This window comes from Echeneis naucrates, chromosome 15 (genome assembly GCF_900963305.1).
Source record: "Echeneis naucrates chromosome 15, fEcheNa1.1, whole genome shotgun sequence".
NCBI classification, from domain to species: domain Eukaryota; kingdom Metazoa; phylum Chordata; class Actinopteri; order Carangiformes; family Echeneidae; genus Echeneis; species Echeneis naucrates.
In genome coordinates, this window is record NC_042525.1 from 22,543,821 (window position 1) to 22,564,229 (window position 20,409).

The 20,409-nt window shown below is 42.0% G+C and overlaps 1 protein-coding gene across 4 annotated transcripts in view; it reads right to left on the reverse strand.

The window, feature by feature from the left end:
- Nucleotides 1–11,511, reverse strand: part of ppp2r5d (protein phosphatase 2, regulatory subunit B', delta) — a 29,644-nt gene extending 18,133 nt beyond the window's left edge. For 2 of the 4 annotated variants that reach the window (XM_029521957.1, XM_029521961.1), the window contains exons 1-2: nt 11,405–11,511; nt 3,074–3,157 (exon numbers count right to left, since the gene is read on the reverse strand). In XM_029521957.1, the coding sequence (XP_029377817.1) occupies nt 3,074–3,157; nt 11,405–11,431 (111 nt within the window). In that variant the 5' untranslated portion in view covers nt 11,432–11,511. The remainder of the gene's footprint in view (nt 1–3,073; nt 3,158–11,404) is intronic. The other 2 variants (XM_029521958.1, XM_029521959.1) reach the window with 2 other exon arrangements.
- Between the last annotated feature and the right edge of the window lie 8,898 nt (nt 11,512–20,409).

The window sequence follows — 20,409 nt, forward strand, 5'->3', positions numbered from 1 at the left end:
CAGTCATTTAAAAAGCCAGCAGCAGATCTGCAGCAGCTCAGTTAGCTACACACCTACAGAGATAGAACCAGAGACTCAGCCAGCCACAGGTGCAAACACACCTGAGGTGAGTCATGTAATGCAGCCTGACTGCAAAACAGCCATTTAATCTCATCAGCCAAATTACTTAACCATTGCTACCATCAGTCTCTTTTTTGCTTGCAGATACAACCGACCCTTCAAAAGTAAACAGAACTGCATACATGTCCATCATCATAGTCTACTTGCTGTTTTACACTTGTGTTGGTGTCTTGTGTTGCGACCAAATTAAAATCTCAGGTCAACCTACACAAGAGGCCTGAATCAGGAAACTGGATTAATATGCCCAGGATCTCTTTTTGTTATCTAGCATCACTTACCCAGAATTTGTCAATTCCGATAAAAGGTCTCACAAAGTTGGTTATCAACTTTCTAACTGAACCCAGGGTTTTCCAGTCTAGATCTGTGCATGTTCAAATAAACAGGGTGGAGTTTGCTGCATGCAGTGCTCGAAATACCTGGTTGCGCAGTTGCACCACCCAATCACATTTTGCTTGGCACAACTTATTTCTAAACTCAGGTAGCGCACTGCGGTCGGGACGCCACTTTCCCCCAGCTGCTAGCGTTGGCTGTGCAACATCCAGTCAGGAACATGATCCGCAAACGCAAGAACAAGGCACACGTAACACGACGCGCAGAAGTGGCGCCGCTATGTAGATGCAAGCTCCTCCCACGGCGGCACCCCTGTCATGTTGCGCCTGGACTGGGTGTGCCAGTGGTTCAGTCTGATGAAGGTAACAAAGTCAGACTGGCGGAACAGACACTCTCACTGCCTTAATGGGGAATAATACTTTCACCTGTGATGGTTGACAACTTTTGCCCAGACAATGCCATTGCCCGGTGGTGGTCTGCTGGTAAGACTACCTGAAGACCAAGGACCAGACCATATGGAAGGAGAGCCAGGGACTGTCTGCTAAGTCTGAGTGGAGTAGCAGTAGTTCTTCAGGCTCAGAGAGAGAGAGAAGTGAACGTAGCATTTTTTAATAAACTATGCTGCTTGAGAGCTTTTATGTTTACTACATGGTAACATGAACAGTTAATTAGAAGAAAAGAAAAAGGTTACTAGCACTGATTTGAAGAAATCAATAACTTGGAAGTCGGGCAAACTGAAGTACTAATGGGGCAACCTGGCTTTTGACTCAGGTTGCCACCCAGGCAACCTGGCTAAAAAAAGTATTTTGAGCACTGTGCATGGGACTAATTGGAAAATGAAGAAAACACAAAGAGCTGTATATTTCACAATGGAGGACCAAACTACAATATTAACCCTTCTAAACTGAAGGGTCCTACTGTCCACCTGGACTTTTTGCTTATTTTAATTATTAACAGGCTAGAAAGTGTCCTGTCAGTAAGTGCTTTTGCTCAATACTTAGAGCCTTCGATATCTGGCAGCCTCCCCTATGCCGAAAGAATCTATTAACGTTTAACAATAAAGGAGCGGATTCTGCACTTTCCGTTGACATCACGAGTGGAATTACTTTAACAACCCTATATTAGCTATGAAGCACAACTTCTCCGTTTTCAGAAACCACTGTATTTCTCAGATACAGCAAGCATTTGCAAACTTACGGTAATTCAAAGTGCAGTGGCTGGCTAGAAGAGTTAAGAAAATATGAAGACAATAAATCAATAACTCAAATAAAAAGTTACAGTTGCATCTGCTAGAAGCCGCAAAGGATGCTGGGAGAAAAATGCTGGGATGCTGGGAGAAAAAAAATTGATGTCAATGTATTCATACCCGGAATTATGTTAAACCCCCGCCACATGAGCAAGACTTACAGTATGTTTTTCATAAATTTGTGTTGCAGGGTTTATTTTTTTCTTGCTTAACTATTTTAACTGTGTTATTTCAATTTCAAGCCCAGTGAAGGGAAGCAGACTTGGGAGCAAGTTGGTTTTATATGGCAACTTGGTCTTATATACCAGCTGAGCTCTTAACCCTGAACTTAAATTGCATTGGGGCAGGTTAGGCGCTCCAGTTACCACAGCAATGTACCCTGATAGAAAGTAAACCTTCATGTGACTGAAAACCCAGTGTTTACCCTGAACTTACCTCACTAAGCTAAAATCCAGCTTTCTGATACAGGCCTCTGGTGCAGCTGAAGAATTACAAAAAAAAAAGTTTCTAGTTCTAGTTCTAGTTCTACCATCCTGAGCTCAACAAGATCAAGACGTCAAACCTGCCACCCACCTACCCACCCCAGGTATGACAGCAGGTAAACTACACCTGAACCTGATCAACAGCCTTTGGAACCTGAGAACAGGAACAGGAGTCCACCACAAAGTCTCTTTACCAGGACAATGACCCAGCCAGAAACAAATACAACTAGAATTCCTTACATTCAACCGTCCCTGTGAATGTGCAAAGTCATTCAGGTAAATTCACTTCCTTACACTGAAATAATTCGAGAGGAACTTAACAGTACTGTACCCACACTGAACCAGACAGAACCAACAACACATTTTACAATGTGATCTATTCCTCAGTTCTGAACAAGAAGCAATTATTTGAATCCAGTTTTAATCTGCGTGTGAACTCTGGACTTGTAACCTTGTAAACCTTGTAAGCCTGCAGTTTTAACAAAGTAGGTTAAACTGTGTCTGCACCTTTCCACTGCTTACCAGAGCTGGAACACATTCCTTCTGGCACAACAATAACCCTGTTTCCTAAGAAGCTCCCTGAAGATGGCTAAATAATCTGGTTGCAATAAAAGGAAAGCAAACTGAGCAGCTTGTTCTTGAATACTTGTCTTTAAAAGCCTTTAGTTCAGAGGACAACAGAACTTTGACAAAGTAATTAGGAGATGACAGGTGGAAAATAAAATATGGAGGATGAGCCAGTTAGAAACAAACACTTCTTCACTGTGTACAACTCAACCTGTGTGTGTTGTGATGTTGTAAATGACCATCATGAGTCTCTGGAGGTCCCTGCTGCTCTGCTCTCACACTGACTGTGTGTTTGTTACCAGTGAGTTGTGTTCAGACTCTCACTCACCTCATCTGAGTTCTCAGTGGTGGCATCCTTCCCTCCGCTGCTGTTGCTGTTCTTTGTGCTGCTTTTTGCAGATTTGGTCGTTTCCTTTTTTACACACACACAAAAAAGTGGAAACAACATCTTTCCAAAGTAAACTCACAGTTATATTTCTAAATTTAAATAAATGTGCTTCTGTTTCAGGCAGCAATTCAACTGCAGAAAACAATAATATGTTAATTATTGTATCAATTAACTGAGCAAAATTGCAGAGCTTTTGTATTTATATATACATTTTTTTCAACGCTGTCCAGACACCAATTATTCAATTACCAAACAAATTTTTTCTTGATTATCAGTGAATTGTTGCAGCACTCCAGGAACCATCACCTTAACATGGTGGAGAGGTTTATGGACATTAATGAATCCAGGAGCTGTGGTGTTAGGAGCCATGTGGTCCTGGTAGGGTCTTCCAAGTCAAACTGCGCTCAGCCCGGAGCTAGTGTGCAAGGTGGAGCACTACTGGTTGGATCTGGTGGAGCTAGCTTCCACACATATCTTCAACTCTGGATCCAAAATCCTGGATAGGGGCCAAACGTTATTCTTCTCCAGAGTTGACAAGGATATGAGGCGCCAAGCGGGTGTGGGGCTACTCACAACTCCGTGGCAAAGCGCCACCGTGTTGGATTTTATCCCAGTGGAGTATGTGGCCTTCATGGAGACCCTGGCTGGAGCCTTGCATAGGGCTCTGCTGGGAGACTCTGTGGTACTGCTGGGAGACTTCAATGTGCACGTCAGCAATGATGGAGATATCTGGAGGGGGGTGATTGGGAGGAAGCCCCTCCCTGATCTAAACGCAAATGGTGGTCTATTATTAGACTTCTGTCTAATAATCACTTCAATAGTCAATAGTGAATATCATGTTTGAACACAAGGATGCTCATGAGTGTACTTGGTACTAGAACACCCTAGGCCGAAGGTCAATGATTGATTTTGTAATCACACCATCTGACTTGAGACTCCTACGTCCAAAGGAGTTTTTCCCTAATGCCTGCAGAGGCACCCTGCGGTCTTCGGATAATGGGATAAAGGGAGTCCTTTAAGTACATGTTGTCACTGGGGACTCCAGAGGCACTTGTGAAGTACCTTTGGGCCCAACGGGCAGCAGCCACTACTGTAGCAGAGGCAAAGCAGTGGGTGTGGAAGGAATTTGGTGAATCCATGGAGTAGGACTTTCAGATGGCCCCAAAGTGTTTCTGGAAGACCGTCTATCACCTCAGGAGGGGGAAACGCAGGACCATCTAAGCTGTGTACAGTGTAATGGTCGCTTCTCTTTCCATATTATAAGACAGGTTCCTGTCTGCTAAGCTGCCTGCACCATTAACCCCAGACGCCACGTCACTGATGCTCCGCCTCCTCTGTCCTGATTGGTCTGTTCTGACCCTAGCAACTGCCATTCACATGAGACCACAACAATGATCAAGTGAAAACAGTACTTCTACAGGTACTTTGGTGAACACACCCACAGAGGTTAAAAACCTGGGTCTTTCTCCACTGTCTTGTCTGACACTAGTGCGGAGTAGTATACCAGCAAAAATTGATGAAGCTCCTTGGATAAAAGGCAAAACGTTTTTATAGAAAATACAAGTCCACTTACCCACAAATCAATTTTGAGAGAGAGAGAACAATGACCTGGATGAATGAGAATAGTCATAGACTTAACCGTGATACTTTGAGGTGCGGCTGGTTTTCTTGTGTTGTTAAGTACTGAGGGTGCTGGTTCACGAGTACTTCAGGTTTTAGTTAGTACTGATCGCCAGCATTTGTTTTCCCTTTTTTTCCAGTTAGTCAGACAAGGACAATGTTTAACTCTTAGAGAGTCCTCCTTTTGCTGTATTCTGTTTTGGCTTCGACCAGCATCCCACTGCCCAACCCCTACTGGTTGGCTGATGTAAACCATATTTTTTTATTTAGAGTTCAACTTACAATAAAAATTTTACCTGTTAACAACTGGGTTTTGTGTTGCTTCCCTGTCCCCTGAGCCAGGCTGTTACAACAGCAAGGATGTAACACTGTTGACCTCAACTGAGGAGCTGATAGGACAGTGGAAAGAGCACTTTGGGGAACTTCTGAGTGCCACTATTCCACCCTCTGTATTGGAGACAGTGGTGGAGGATGATGGGGAATCATTGTCATTTTCCCTCAGTGAAGTCACTGAAGGTGTTAAACAACTCCACAGTGTCAAACACCCAGGGCTTGATGAAATATCCCCTGAAATGCTGAAGGCTCTGGGTGTTGAGGGTTGAGGGTCTTGGTTAACAAGCCTTTTCAACATTGCATGTATGTCTAGAACGGCAGACCAAGGTGGTGGATCCTTTCTTCAATAAGTGGGACCAGAAGCTTTTTACCAATTACAAGGGTATCATACGAATCAGCCACCGCAGAAAAGGAACCATGCGGATTCCATCCTGGTAATGGAACGGACCAGCTGTGTACTGTCACAGGGATCCTTAAGGGGACCTGAGAACACATTCTCCCAATCCACATGTGCTTTGTGGATCTGGAGAAAGTGTATGACCAGGTTCCCAGGGATGTTCTGTGGGAGGTATGCGGTTAGGGGCGATCCGATCCCTATATACCCAATGCAAGAGCTGTGTGTGGATACTTGGCATTAAGCCGGACTTGTTTCAGGTGGGCGATGGCCTCCGCCAGGGATGTGCCTTGTCTCCAATTCTTTTCATGACATTTATGGGCAGGATTTCGAAGTGCAGCCATGGTAACAAGGGGTCAAGTGGGTAGCTAGAGGATTGCATTGTTGCTTTTACAGATTCTGATTTCATTTTGGCACCATTGGCACTCATTGGATCTGTTCGCAGCTGAGTGTGAAGCAGCAGGGATGAAATGTGGTGCCAATAGGGCACCGGTTCCGACATAAACGGTAGTAATAAGACTGAATAAGAACAAAAATTTCAGTGCATGACCTTGTTTTTTTTTTCTTTTTTTACCACCCCCTACTTGCATGATGTCAGTGACACTTGTTGATCTAATAATGAGAGGATCAATAAAGATGCCGAAGGCAAAACCCTCAAAAGTCTGGCTGCATTTCACAGCCAAGGATGCAGACTCAGCACCATGTAACAGATGCAACAAAATAATAGCATGCAAGTGTAGTAACACAAATTTAATGAAACACCTGGCAACACATGGGATTTATGTAAAAGGTGAACAATGCACCGTATTTCACAAAATACATGATGCAAGGCCAAGCATGTCAACAACAGCAGCCAGTGTCGGCCTGGCAGCTGAGGAGAGTCCCAGCCCTGACAGTGTGGTGATGGACATCACAGATGAGGACAATGACAGCAGCCTTTCCTCTTCAGGCAAGTCTAGCAATTTAATGCCAACCGCAAATCTTGCATATACAGTAACTTAGACTAGCAAACACCAGGTAGGGTATTGTTTATTGACAAAGTGTGTGTGGTTTTGCTTTTTTTAAGTACCGGTTCAAGCACCGGAACCGTTTAAAAAATACCAAGTAGGCACCAGTATCAGATAAAACCCAACCAATACCCAACCCTACTCTAAATTTGAGGTCATGTTTCTAGGTAGGAAACCAATGCACTTCCCACTCCGGGGTGCAAGTCTTTGTCCCAAGTGAACGGGTTCAAAGATTTCCGGGTCTTGTCCACAACTGTGGGAACTATGGTGCACGAGACCTTACCGAAGAATTGGGGCAGCTGGTGTGGAGCTGCATTCACTGTACCGCAACGTTGTCAAAAAAGGGAGGGGAATCAGAAGCCAAAGCTCTTGATCTACCGGTCAATCTTTGTTCCTGCACTCACCTGAGGTCATGAGTGATGGCTCATGACCAAAAGAACACATTTGCGGATACAAACGGCCAAAATGGGTTTTCTCTGCAGGGTGGCTGGGTTCTCACTTACAGATAAGGTGAGAATCTCAGTCATCCGATAGAGACTTGGAGTAGAAGCACTGCTGCTTTATGTGGAAAGGAGCCAGTTGAGGTGGATCGTGCATCTGATAAGAATGTGACCAGGGCATCTCCCAGTCATGGAGTCCCGCAGGGTTCGGTACTTGGACCAATCCTCTTACGCTTTATCTGCTTCCTCTAGGCAACATTATCAGGAAACACAGCATCAATTTCCACTGCTACGCAGACGATACTCAGCTGTACCTATCAATGAAGCCAAATGAAGTCAGTCAGATAGTCAGACTGCAGGCATGTCTTGAAGACATAAATGTCTGGATGACTGGAAATTTTTTACTTCTCAACTCTGACAAAACAGAAGTTATTGTACTCGGTCCTAAGCACCTCAGAAAAATATTATCTAATCATCTCATCAGTTTGGACGGCATTACTTTGGCCTCCAGCTCCACTGTAAGAAACCTTGGAGTAATTTTTGACCAGGACATGTCCTTTGTCCCTCACATAAAACAAGTTAGTCGGGCAGCTTTCTTCCACCTGAGAAACATTAGGAAAATCAGAAACATCCTTTCTCAGGATGATGCGGACTCTTTACTAACTTTCAAGACCAGGCTTAAAACTTTCCTGTATGACAGAGCGTACAGTTAAAAAGTCCTCTACTCTTTAGGTATGCTGCTATAGGCCTAGGCTGCTGGGGGAAAGGGCTTCTCTCTCTCTCTCTCTCTCTCTCTCTCTCTCTCTCTCCCTGTCACCCTCTCTCCCCCTCTCCCTCTTTCTCTCTAACTCCCTCCTTGCATGCGCTGATAAAACCCATCCTTCTTAAAAAAAAAAAAAAAAAAAAACACAACAGTTTCACCCAGTTCTAAGCATTTATACTGCATTTACTAACCATGTTCTGCCAAAGTCTCTGTCTCTCCCAGTACAGTACAGCTCAACTCCATGAACTTCATGCAACAACATGTTCCTGCCTACACCCCCCCCCCCCCCCCCCCCCTCCAATCTCTCTCTCTCTCTCCTCCTCCCCCCCACTCTCAACCCAACCGGTTGAGGCAGATGGCCGCCCCCCCTGAGCCTGGTTCTGCTCGAGGTTTCTGCCTCTTAAAGGAAGTTTTTCCTTGCCACTGTTGCCAAGTGCTTGCTCATCGGGGGATCTGTTGGGTCTCTTTAAATAAATTTATAAAGAGTTTGGTCTAGACCTGCTCTATATGTAAAGTGCCTTGATGTAACTTTGTTATGATTTGGCGCTATACAAATAAATCTGATTTGATTTTTTTGATCTCCCTAGGGAGGTGCTCTTGGTACTTCCATCTGGGAGGGGCCTCACAATTAGTGCATATTCAAATCAGTTTTAATGGCTCACTGGAGAAGTGTCTGTCACCCCACTTTGATCAACTGCAAGAAATCAACATTTCAGAACTTCAGTGTGGTGACATCATCAACGTGAAAAGTGTTTGACAGCACCAGAATTCTGGAACAGAGAGACTGAGATGTGGCAGCAGCCAGCATATTGACCACCATCTTCCAACTGTGTTGGTCTGCCTCTCATTGTCATGATCAATGAAATTTTGATCACCAATTAGTTGATTCATTGAATGACTGACAAAAACTTATTTTCATTGCTGATCTTTTTTCAAACAAAACATTGTCTTGCTCTGGTTTGTCACACCTGAACATTTGATGAGAATGATGATTGTATTTACCACTTAATCTCTTTTCTTTGACACTGAACCTGAATTCTTTGAGTCTGCTCAGGTTTTCTGACATTGTACTTATCAACTGATTATAAATCGATAATAGGAAATATGTGTCAGATGGGCTAGTAATACAAATGATTTTTTGGCATCCTCACACCTCACATTCTATTGAGGTTTTCTCTCTTTCTGTTAAATGACAAAGTAGGGCTGGGTGATAAGGCCGTAACTATCAAAAAATAATTTTCCTCAATAGAGATATAAGACATGGTCGATAGAACCCCCACCCCCTTGAAAATAATTCAGGCTCAGGATGATTTCCTACTTTAAGCTCTGGTCATGTTAAGATAGGCCAGGTGTTTTTTTTTTGTTTGTTTTTTTTAAAGAAATATCCAGACTCTTCTAACCTCGTCTCAGCGATCAACAGCACTGGGTTCCTCTAAGCAGTTGCCTAGCACTCTGAAAATGAAAATAATTGACACCTAGGGCTGGGCGATAATTATCGCAAAATAACTTTTCCTTGATAGTAACATGAGACATGGTCAATAGAACTCATTCCATCCATTTTTTGACAGACAACACGAATAGCCAATGATAATGAGAATCGCGCCGTGCCGAGCCAATCACACAGCTGGAATAGAGTTACATCCATGTCAGGCTGGGTTGACACACACACAGAGAGAGTAGGTGATGCAGCCGGCTTAAACATAAGCACATATGCTTATGTTTTGGCCACCAGTACATTACAGGTGGGAGCGAAATACGTGAAAATATTAACACAAGCGACAGCAGCCCCGAAGATGGCAGCCCAACGGTCACAGCCCAAGGCTCAAAAGACGAGGACGTTGCTGAGAAGAAAAGTCAGAGGAATTTGGTAGTGTGGGGATAGTCTGGCTATTTAAAGTCAGAGAAGAAGCAGAATAGCTTGCACTGCAAATTTTTTACTGGTCAGAATTAAGATTTTAGTTCATATAATCATTTTATTTATTTGAAATACAGTTCTACAAGATCTGTAGTATATTTCATATGTTTAACTTCTCACAGAAAATAAATATTTAAACCAATATTAATGTGGTATCTTCACATCTCACATAGGATTAAAAACGAACCTTCAAACTTGACAGAAATAGTTATTTGTTTTATATCATGATATATCAACTATCGATATCGACTGATATGAAGTAATGTGATTTTGTTCCATATCGCCCAACCCTATGACAAAGGAAAAATGACAATAGTTTGACAAAACACACAGTTACAAGGAATGACCAACAAAAAAAACTCTTCAACAAGATTGTGACAGAGTCCCCCAACAAGACCAGGACCACAAGGTGGGGAATTTATCCCTGATATTGTTCTTCGGCAAAAAAGAAAAAAAAAGTGTAGACGGACAGAACCAAGGTAGTCTGCTGTGAGTATATTCTGGATGTTGATCAGCCATAGTGAACCACATTACCAAACTGATGGAGAGCAATAGAACAGATAGATGGATTCTCAGATGAAATGTAATGATGTAATGAAAGCAACAGCATCTAATCAGTATTCTAATAATCAATTAATCTATCTAAAATATAAGCGATTAAATATTAGTTTACTTAAAACAAACCCATTTCACAACCTCTCTGAGCTGAAGTTGAACTCTTTAAAGAGATTGGTTGCTATTGCAATGCACAAAGCAGCAAATGTGGTGTTTTTGTTTAATAGAATGACTCAAACAATGAATCAGTTTTTTTTCCAATTGATCGATTTTTTGGACTAATCCTTTCTGGCACAGTTATACAAGTGGCTTAATCCAATGAACTGAAATCAGCTGTTCTCCTGTAACATCAAGACATTGTAAGACCTGTTCAACCCACACCTCAATTGACGCAATGTACAAATTATCATCAAAACAAATATTTTCAATTGTTTGTAAAAATGATTCTTGATTAAATCATTACCCTCATCAGTGTAGCTTGGGTCATGAATAACAGTTTTGGACAGATTGACGTGAAACGACTAAAATCTCCAGCCAGACCTGAGTCAATGGAACAATTTACCAAGTTTCCCTTTTCAATAAATTGGGGTCCAGCATAAAGCCTGTGACCGTGACTTGGGTGAACCCACACTTAATCACCAAGTGCAGGACTGGCAGCGTTTTGTGAGCACACCTGGACGTGGATGTGGTCCTTTCCATCTTTTATCTTCATTACAACCCTGCAGCAGCTCTCATCTACAACCTGCTTCCTCACATACTCCATGTTTAATGGAGGTCACTTGCATGAATGAGTCACAGTCCCCACAGACACACGTTTCAACCAGCCCAGACTCTTTTCTCCTAATGAATAATTTAACGGAGCACAGTGGTTCCTACTCGGACCTCCAGTGGCAGCAGCCCGTCCTTTTCACCGGCTTGCTCCCGTTTGGGTGACACTCCATCTCGTTGGTTTAACAGCCGGACACGGTCGCTAATGCGGTGCTTAAACTAAACAAAACGCCCACACGGCGGATCCGGAGACGCCAACTGACTTAGACACTTTTAATTTAGCTAGGAACTCCGCAGCTAGCGGCTAGCTTAGCCGTCCTCTGTTAGCCGGGCCTTAGCAGGTTAGCCTGCCGCTGCTCGGTGAAACATAACGCCTTAAGTCTGAACCGGACAAAATACCCACTGCTTCACGACCACCTGTTTGAAATTACATTTAAACCACCGGAGCACATGACAATACTGATACGGCGACTCACCTTTTCCTTCTTAGTTTTGTTCGGCATCTTGACTATATTGCAGGTTCTTTTCACGGGGGTTCCGTGATGCTCTTCCCCGAGATTCAGACGCTGTCACTCGGTCTTTCTCCGTTCCCTGCGCCGTTTCAGATCTGAGTAATCTGATTGGCCGATGAGACGTAGGTCTGCCTAGCGACGCACGTAAGGATTTTTCTCATTGGCTGTCCTTGGATTTGGTGGAGAGGGTGAGGCAGGACTCCAGTCTTCCCCAGCAACACAACTCCTTCAACCTGATGATCGTCGGCGGCCAGCGGCGTCTCCCCTCTCACACGGTTAGTTCACATCTGACTGCAGAGGCCACAACATGACACGTTCAGCCCACAGGACATGAAGGAAGCACATTCTTCCCAATACAGCCAGTAAGAAAGAATATAGCAAAATAAATCAGGATGATCTCCTTCTAAGTGACTTTCTTTGATTAATCCTCCTGTGAACTTTGGGGTCCATTTGACCCCAGTGAATGATTATCATTCAAAAAAATATTGATTTACTTTTTTTGGCTTCATATTTCACTTTTTCTAATTTGAGGACGAAAACCGATTAAGCATAAAGAAATTATGTTGGTATTTTTTCATTATGCCACATACATTGTACATGCATCTGTGTTTCTTTGGTCCAATTCATGCAGTGTGTGTGAACTCATCCCTACACTTGTAGGGGCAGAGTTGACACATGACAAGGGGGCAAGGAAAGCATAATTCCCACATGAGCTTTGAAATTTCTTGTAGTGACTTTCAATGATTGCTTGGTTGTGTTTCATTGACAGTGTCCATTCTGACAATATATGCTGAGCAAAACTGCCAAACACAGCATTAAAATTTGGACAGCATGTGATGTAATGTCCAGCTATGGCTAGAATATGCTCGTTTACACAGGAAAAAGCATCTAAATCAATCAGGGCATTAGGCTTTACTTAACATGGCTGTATGAGCATTACATGTTATTTATTTCATCTTATACCCTGATTAGCAACCCCAACTTGTCAAATGGTACAAACCACAATCAGGAAATGCGGCAGGTGCCAGGTTTCTCCTGTCCAAAATGATTTAAATCAAGCATGACCTATGTTCAGTGCAAGAAATATATCTGCAGAGAAGTGCAGTGACATGATGGTTAGCACTGTTGCCTCACAGCAAGAAGGTTGTGGGTTTGCAAGTCCCACCGGCGCCCGCGTGGGTTTCCTCAGGGTATTCCGATACACAGTCCAATCAATTGGTGACTATAAATTGCCCGGGTTAGCAAAACCAATAGGGTTCATCCTTTTGTAGTCATTAATGTGGTTAGTAAATTGGAAAAGATTACAATGAAAACATCTCTAAATACATTCATCCGAATTTGAAAGTTTGGTCCGATGGTGGCACTAGAGGAAATGTGCTAATGAGTTTAATTATCATGGGATTGTTTATGCATTCAATGAATAACCAAGTGCCTGATACAAAAACTTGGTTGACAATTAAAATGGTGAGGTAGATATCCCTTACCCCAAGGTCATAGTTGTTGTTATATATTGAGGGTGTCAGGAGGTTGAAAACAAAACCTGACTGTTACTTAAGCATAAAGTTTACCCTTAATGTTGGACACTATACTTTGACATAAGCACAAAAGAAGACAGTGAAAAGATGGGCTTGAGCTTCATGTCCTGAGTCTGCATTATCAAGATATTAATGAACCTTTCTTTACCCCCTGTGTGTGTGTGTTCTCTCTCTCTCTCTCTCTCTCTCTCTCTCTGTTTACTCTGTTGACTTCGTCCAGGTGAGAGCTCTGGTACATTCCATGTACTGTTGAGAGCAATCAGCAGTGAAGCACTCAGCTCTTCATCCCTCTTTCATCTCTGAAACGTAATGAACACACACATTTCAGTGTTATTGATGTTATCTAGATCTTGCCTCTGATCTGGTTTCAAAGCCTGGACACTGCACTGGTAGTTTTACATCCGATCTAAAGTAATATGTTCAGCCCCTCATGTTGTTTATTTGTTTGTTTTTCTGGTTGCATGCTGCCACAGTATACTTTGACCTTTCTCAGATTCTTCTTGTACATCCTAGGTATTTAATTCACATGGTGGGAATTAATCATCACACATCTTTAGAATGATAATAATGAAGCATTGTATCTGGAGAGCATGTCTTGATTTTCAAAAACACTTAAGGCAGAATAAAAACACCAACATTTAGATTATGTCATGTTTCCAAATAGTCCTCAGTTCAGTTTGATGTTGTAGCTGAAGTAAAATTAGAGAAAATATGTAAATAATCTGCAGCTCTGCATTCAGTTGATTAACTCCATGTTATTTTTCCCTGTGGCACCACCTGCTGCTCAGTAGAAATGCTCACATCAGCATTAACTGCTAAGTGGGTGCTGGTTTAATTCTTGCTCTGACTGGCAGCTATACCGCGGACTGTGGTCTCTGATCACTCAGAGGAGACTGAAAGGCCACTACAGGATCTGATGCCAGCTCAAAATCTGGGCCAGTTTTTAACCAGACACAAAAATGCATCTCAGCGCATCACAGCACAGCACACACAAGTTCTGTTTAGTTCCACTTTATTTTTCCCATTTATTTCATGCAATAATGTCTTCAGTGTTTCTTCTTGTAAAATCATGAAATACATCACATCACTGGATTCTTCTGTGCCTACATGGACAATGACATTATCAACATAAAGTATACCAGTTTCTGAAACACTCCAGGGCTCAGACCGGACCAGCTGTCACACTAACCTTTAATTTGACTGAACATCAACTGCCTTCACCAAAGTGGCACAAGAAGGGAAATGACAAATACAAATACATGATTCTTGTACCTGTAGGTGAACGTCGGTTAACCCTTAATATGTTTCACAGAAGCCACAACTGCTGCCGTTCTTAACAAAGTAGCATCCCCAACTTTCAGTTTTATGAACAAGTGTGGAAAAGTCAGCTATGGAGGGGGAGAAGCAGTCTTATTTGTTAAGATGTTTCACTTGGTGATTTTAGTTCAAATCACTCACTCACCTTCATCCGCTTTATCCGTTTCTGGGTCGCAGGGCTGCTGGAGCCAATCCCAGTTTACATTGGGCGAGGGCCAGGATGCACCAGTCCATCACAGGGCCAAGACACAAAGACAGACAGAGACAAACAACCACTCACGCACACCCTACCCCTTGTGGCTTATTTTCGAGGGTGAAGGGCTAGTGGTAATGAGTAGGGTGACATTGGGATTGGGCCTAACCCTAACCCCCTAACCCCTCTCTCCCCCTTGCATGCGCCAACATATCAATAACCACAATTTCTCAGAAGTCCCTGCTTCTCCCACTTGTAACCATTCGTAACTATTTACTGACCATGTTTTCCCGAAGTCTTGAGTCTTTCATTTGAGCTGCCAACTTCACCAGAGTCTGATATGACCCTCTCTACAGCCTCCATCAAGGGGCAACCCTCATTATTTTACAGGACAAGCTACTCTGCAGGAGTGTAATCCTGAGTAGGATTACATAATGTGTAGTCCTACTATAATGTGTTGTGATAATTATTAAGGATAAACAATTATCAACTAGCACAATCTATAAATAATCAACTTGACACTATATGGCCTCACTGTATACCACATTGAAAAGTACAGTCACATAGCGACATTAATAATCATTAAAATAATGTTTCACTTTCTTCTACCTCTTCTAATAGACATCTGACAGATTATGTCGAGGTCCTAAAGTGAAGCATTACCTGCCCTGCCCCTGCCCTTCTCTGCCCTGCCTCTACACTAGTAATCCCCAACCTTCTTCGGGTCGCGGACCACTTGCATACCGGAAAAATTGTCTGCGGACGGGGGGGGGGGTGTTACTTGAAAATGTAAAAAACAAAAGAAGAATGTAAATGTAACTACTACACCTTATTTTATGCACTTTCAATAACTATGAAATGATTACCCCACCCCAATATCTACCCATCATAATGCACAATCATCATGACCCTCATTAAGTTAGTTTAACATTCAACATTCATTTGACATTCAAAGTACAAACCTACACAGCAAAATCAAAAGTGTTGAATTTCCAGTTTCAGTGTTATGTGTTAAAAATGAGTCAATTCAACAATTCATATATTAAATCATATGTTATGTGTCGATAATTGACCTGATACAGATGAAGGACTAAAAAAGTGGCTAGTTTAGATGTGGCAGAGTTTTGTTAGCAGCTAATGTTGTGAGGAGGTAAGCCTCGGGTTCAAGGTTAGCTTGATTGCTTTATGCTATTTTTGAAGGAAAAAAAGTTATGTTTGCAAAAGGGTGTCGAGGAATATTCACAATTTGCTTTATGTACATATACAAATTTGTCCGAAGATAACACGGTAGAGATGTGCAACTGGCCATCTTTTTGGCAGAAGTTTTCAGCTAGTTAACGTGCTAATTGAATAACTGATCTCAGTCTAAAACCGCTCTGCATGTTCTCGTGTTACAGCCCTAAGTTCTGCATTTTTTGGGTCTGTCTACAATCCTCTACGCTGACAAGTAGAGAGTAAGACTAAAAACAAAACAAATAACATTAACATACTTCTTTATACATACATGGTGAACACATTTTTTTTGTTTTGTTTTTTTTTTAAGAAGGATGGTTTTTATCAGCGCATGCAAGGAGGGAGGGAGAGAGAAAGAGGGAGAGGGGGAGAGAGCCTCTCCCCCTCACCCTAATTAATTAACTAATTAATTAAAAAACTAATAGTTTTTTTCATTGTGTGTAGACATTTTCAAACTGTTTTACAGTTTTACTTCAGACTGATCTATCATACACTTCATTGGAGTCATCCATGTCAGACAACTCACCAGCAACTGTGTCTGGAAATTCCTTTCTAGTATCCTCTGATTTATCAGATGCAACAGTGATTGTTAAGACAAGTGGAGGGAAGAGAACCCATGCTGAACAGGAATTGGCAAAGGAGGTGTTCAGCCACGTCCACTTTTGTAACAAATTGTATTTGCTATCAAATATCAGATACAAAGATCTTGTGCAGTTAAAGTGTGGATATGTTGTTGGATGTGATGATGAATATAGTTACTAACTTTCTGATTCTTTATTTTTTTTTTAGATAGTGAGAGATTCTCTCCAGGCCAAACCGGGGGGGCAAATTATTTTGGATGAATATGATAAAACAAAGACACTGATGGATAGCACACAGAGATAGTCGGTAAACCTTCTCGTGGCTAATATGGCTGAATTTCATGCGTAAGTTCATAGTTCATATTTGCACACTACATTGAATTATTTTAAAAAAGAGCTCACTCATTGTAGAACATTGCATATTCATTATTACAAGCAATACATATACTTTCCAATTCATGATTTTTAATTTCTTTTTTGACAAGAACAAATATTAAAGAGCTAAAACTAGAACAAATGATTTTAGAGAGCCTATAACTCACTTAAGCTAGTAAAATGGAATGGGAAAAGAAAATGTAATGTTCATCAGTCATATTTATCTTTCAGGAGGACCCTGCCAATCTCTGTGCGAAGTAAATATGCTTTGGGTATCAACTCTGCATTTCCCAGCCTCAGAGATCCATACTCAGACAATGGATATGTAAGCTTGCAAACGATGACCTTGTATGTCAACTTAGGAAATAGAAATATGTTCTGATCTCACTCTACAATGTATTGTTTTTAATATTACAGGAACATTTCTATGACCCAGAGAGCGGGTCTGGCTACCTGGCTTGGAGGATAAAGACTCCCGGAGATCCTCCACCACCATCGCCTATCAAGATAGTCCAAAGAGAAGGAGGGAGGTTCTCTGCTCTGATAAGAAGCTGCATGGTGATCAGTGTCATGAAGCAATATCCTTTTTGAAACATTCAACTGATGTATCAGCAATCAAAGAGAAGATTAGGGCTACATTTCAGTATCGCTAGTCACTGGTTCAAGAGCAGTACTGCTCTTCAACAGTCTTGGATGTCTTCCCAAGATTCCTTGACACCCCTGGCTTGGTAAGGAAGAAAATGTTTCTTTAAGTGAACTGAATTTATTCAAGGTGTACAGTTTACCTAAGTATGAAAATGTGTGTTCTTCTTTAGATTGACCAAGACCATGATGTTTGGAGAGGAAGTGGCTGGAAGATTTTTGGCAAAATGGCCCACTTTTTTCAGACCTAGGATCCTGGCTGACTGCAAAAAAATGTCTTCCAATGAGCACATTGAAGCCCTCTTGTCCATGCAGCAAAACTCCAGTAGTTCTGAGCTTTGTTCATACTTCTCTTCAAATTATCTGAATCGCTTATGCCAATGTGTCTGATATTTATCCTGTTTTCCCCTCGGCTGCGACAGTGACCTGTCAAGTGTTCTGCTTTTGGTTCACTTTCTTTCCCCCACCTCTTAAGGCCACAAGAAGAGTGCGAAAATCAGCTCATGTCAAACTGTTGATCATATTATGAAATATTTTCAGGTATGCAATTTTTTGTGTTATTTTGATCCTACTTATGTAGAAGCACTCTTTTTTCACAATTAGTCATCTCAATGTAGCAGTGTTATACATTTTCTGATGATTCTTTTTAATATTTTGTTGTAGATGGGAGCCAGTGTTGAAACCTTCCTTGCTGGTCTGGAGCCAGGACAGCCCTTCCTCCTATGTGTTGGTGAAAAGAAGAACGGCATCCAGAGATTCCATGTCATCATTGATCGTAAGGCCATCCCTTGCAAGGCACAGACATCCCTGGCAGCTTTCGACGAGCTTGTTGGAATAAATGTATATAAAGTGATTATCACTGTGCTGCTCAACTTTTACTGACCCTGCAAAGAATGCAGAAACCTGTGTTTTATCAGCAGGAGCAGAGGTCATACCTCCGAAGAGGAAGCAACAACCTTCGAAGAAGATTTATGAAGAAAGGGAGGATGTCGAAGCGAGATTACTTCGTTCATAAACTAACTCTCAATGTGTTTGAGTTTCTTTTTACTTATAACTTGAATATAAATCATTCACTACTTGCAGCTGTGTATTCTCACCTTTAGAGCTGCAAGATTTTGTAACTAGGGACCACCCTAAGGAAATAAAAAGAGGGGAGAACAGAAGAGATACTCCAGAGCGGGTAGAGAGTGTCACTGAGCACATCTCTGTCTGTTCTCCTTGCAAGTAAAATGAGCGCTGTTGTCCTTTGTCTTTCTTCCCTGTGTGTTTTATAATGTTCTAGGTGGCTTAAACCTGACATTAATTTGGTCCTTCGAGCCGGATACCAACAGACCGGAGGATTCCAGCGGGCGGGTGGATTCCAGGAAAACCGTGGCCACGGCGGACTCCTAAACCAGTGAGTCCGGAAATAAACCCTTTCCGGGACTGGGTATCGGCCCGCCAGCTGGGATCCAAAGGTTGACGGGATTCCGAGAGGGGAAAGACAACGGAGGTGAGTTGAGTCTTGACTTAAAAAGAGTGAGTGGCCACGGCGAATGACTAGGGGTCATTGCGCATGAACAAGCCCTGAATATTCTAGACACTGGCAGGTAAAGAATAAGAGAAAGAGACCAAGGGAGTCTCGTGAGACCAAGGGAGTCTCTGTAGAGGATGACGGAGTCCTGGTGTGCACCCTTAAATTCCGAGTAGGAGAGTGAATGTGAGTGTGAAAGGAGATTGACATACCATTAGGTATTTCATCTCATATAAAACAGTGGGATTTGTAAGTAGTCAACTGGTGTGGATGCAAAGGCAAGAATTCTCCACTCGAAAGAGTTGAAGTGAGAATTACCACAACAGGAATTTGAGAGACTACCCCACTGATAAAAAATCGACCTCTAGAATACCCTAAGTGTTGCAAAGGTCGAGTCAAATTAATAAAATGGGAAAGGGGTCGAGTAAAGAAAAACCAAGAGATAAATTGCAATGTCAAGATTGGAAATTTATAGAACAACAGGATCCAGGTAAAAATAAAAAATTAGACAGATGGATTGTAAAACACAATTTTGAAGGAAAATTAAATACACAAAAGATAAGTGTATTGCAAGAAAGTATTATAAGAAAAACTAGAAAAAATAAAAAAAAATGAAGCAGGAAGGTTATGAAGAAACAGAGTACTGGATGAAAATAGCAGAACAGAGAGAAAGAGGAGAGAAAAAGAAAAAACAGAAAGAGCAGGAATGCAGACAAAAGAATAAAGACAAAGACTGTGAAAAAGACTTAATGTATCAGAGAAAAGAAGATGATGAGACAGGACCTAACAGACGACCTAGAGACGACCGAGACTTAGGCCAAGGGGCAGAAGGGGGGGCTGCAGGTCCAGCTCCCTCAGGACCAGGACCAGGACTTTACCCAGACTTAAATGAATTACCACCATATGATGAACCAACAGAAACCTTTAGAAATACTCGATCTAGGGGAAAAGTAGGAGACTGGTCCAAAATGATGGGAAAACTTTTTTCCTCGGGAGAGAAATCCCCGCCAGTAATACAACAGGATGAGGTAGGGACTTATCCAATGATTGAGGTAGCAAATCCAAATGTTGATGAGTTTAATGATCCTGTCATTCTAGTCTATAGGACATGGACTATAGACGATGTAAAGAAAGCCATAGAAGGAGTAACCTCCCATAAGGAGGATGTCACACAGTTCGTTCAGGATATGGAAAATTTGCGACGTTCTTATCACCTGAACGGACAAGAAGTACAACAGGTTTGGATGCAGGCACTAGGACCAGACTGGCACTATATCAGGGGCCGATGGAATCCTTTAGGCGTAAATGGCCGTCCCCTGGCTCATGATGATCCAGAGTTGAGTAACCGCATACGAAATCTAAATGACGGAGTTACTCTACGGTTTAGACATAGAGCTAATTACACTGAGATAGGTAGAGTAAAACAAAAGGAGGATGAAACCTTTGAAGAATATAAGATAAGAATGACAACTAAATTCAAAATCCACAGTGGATTGCAAGATGATGGGGATGCAAATGGAGCATTCCAGCAACAATTAAAAAATGCTCTCCATGCAGGATCAAGAGATGGAATACGTTGC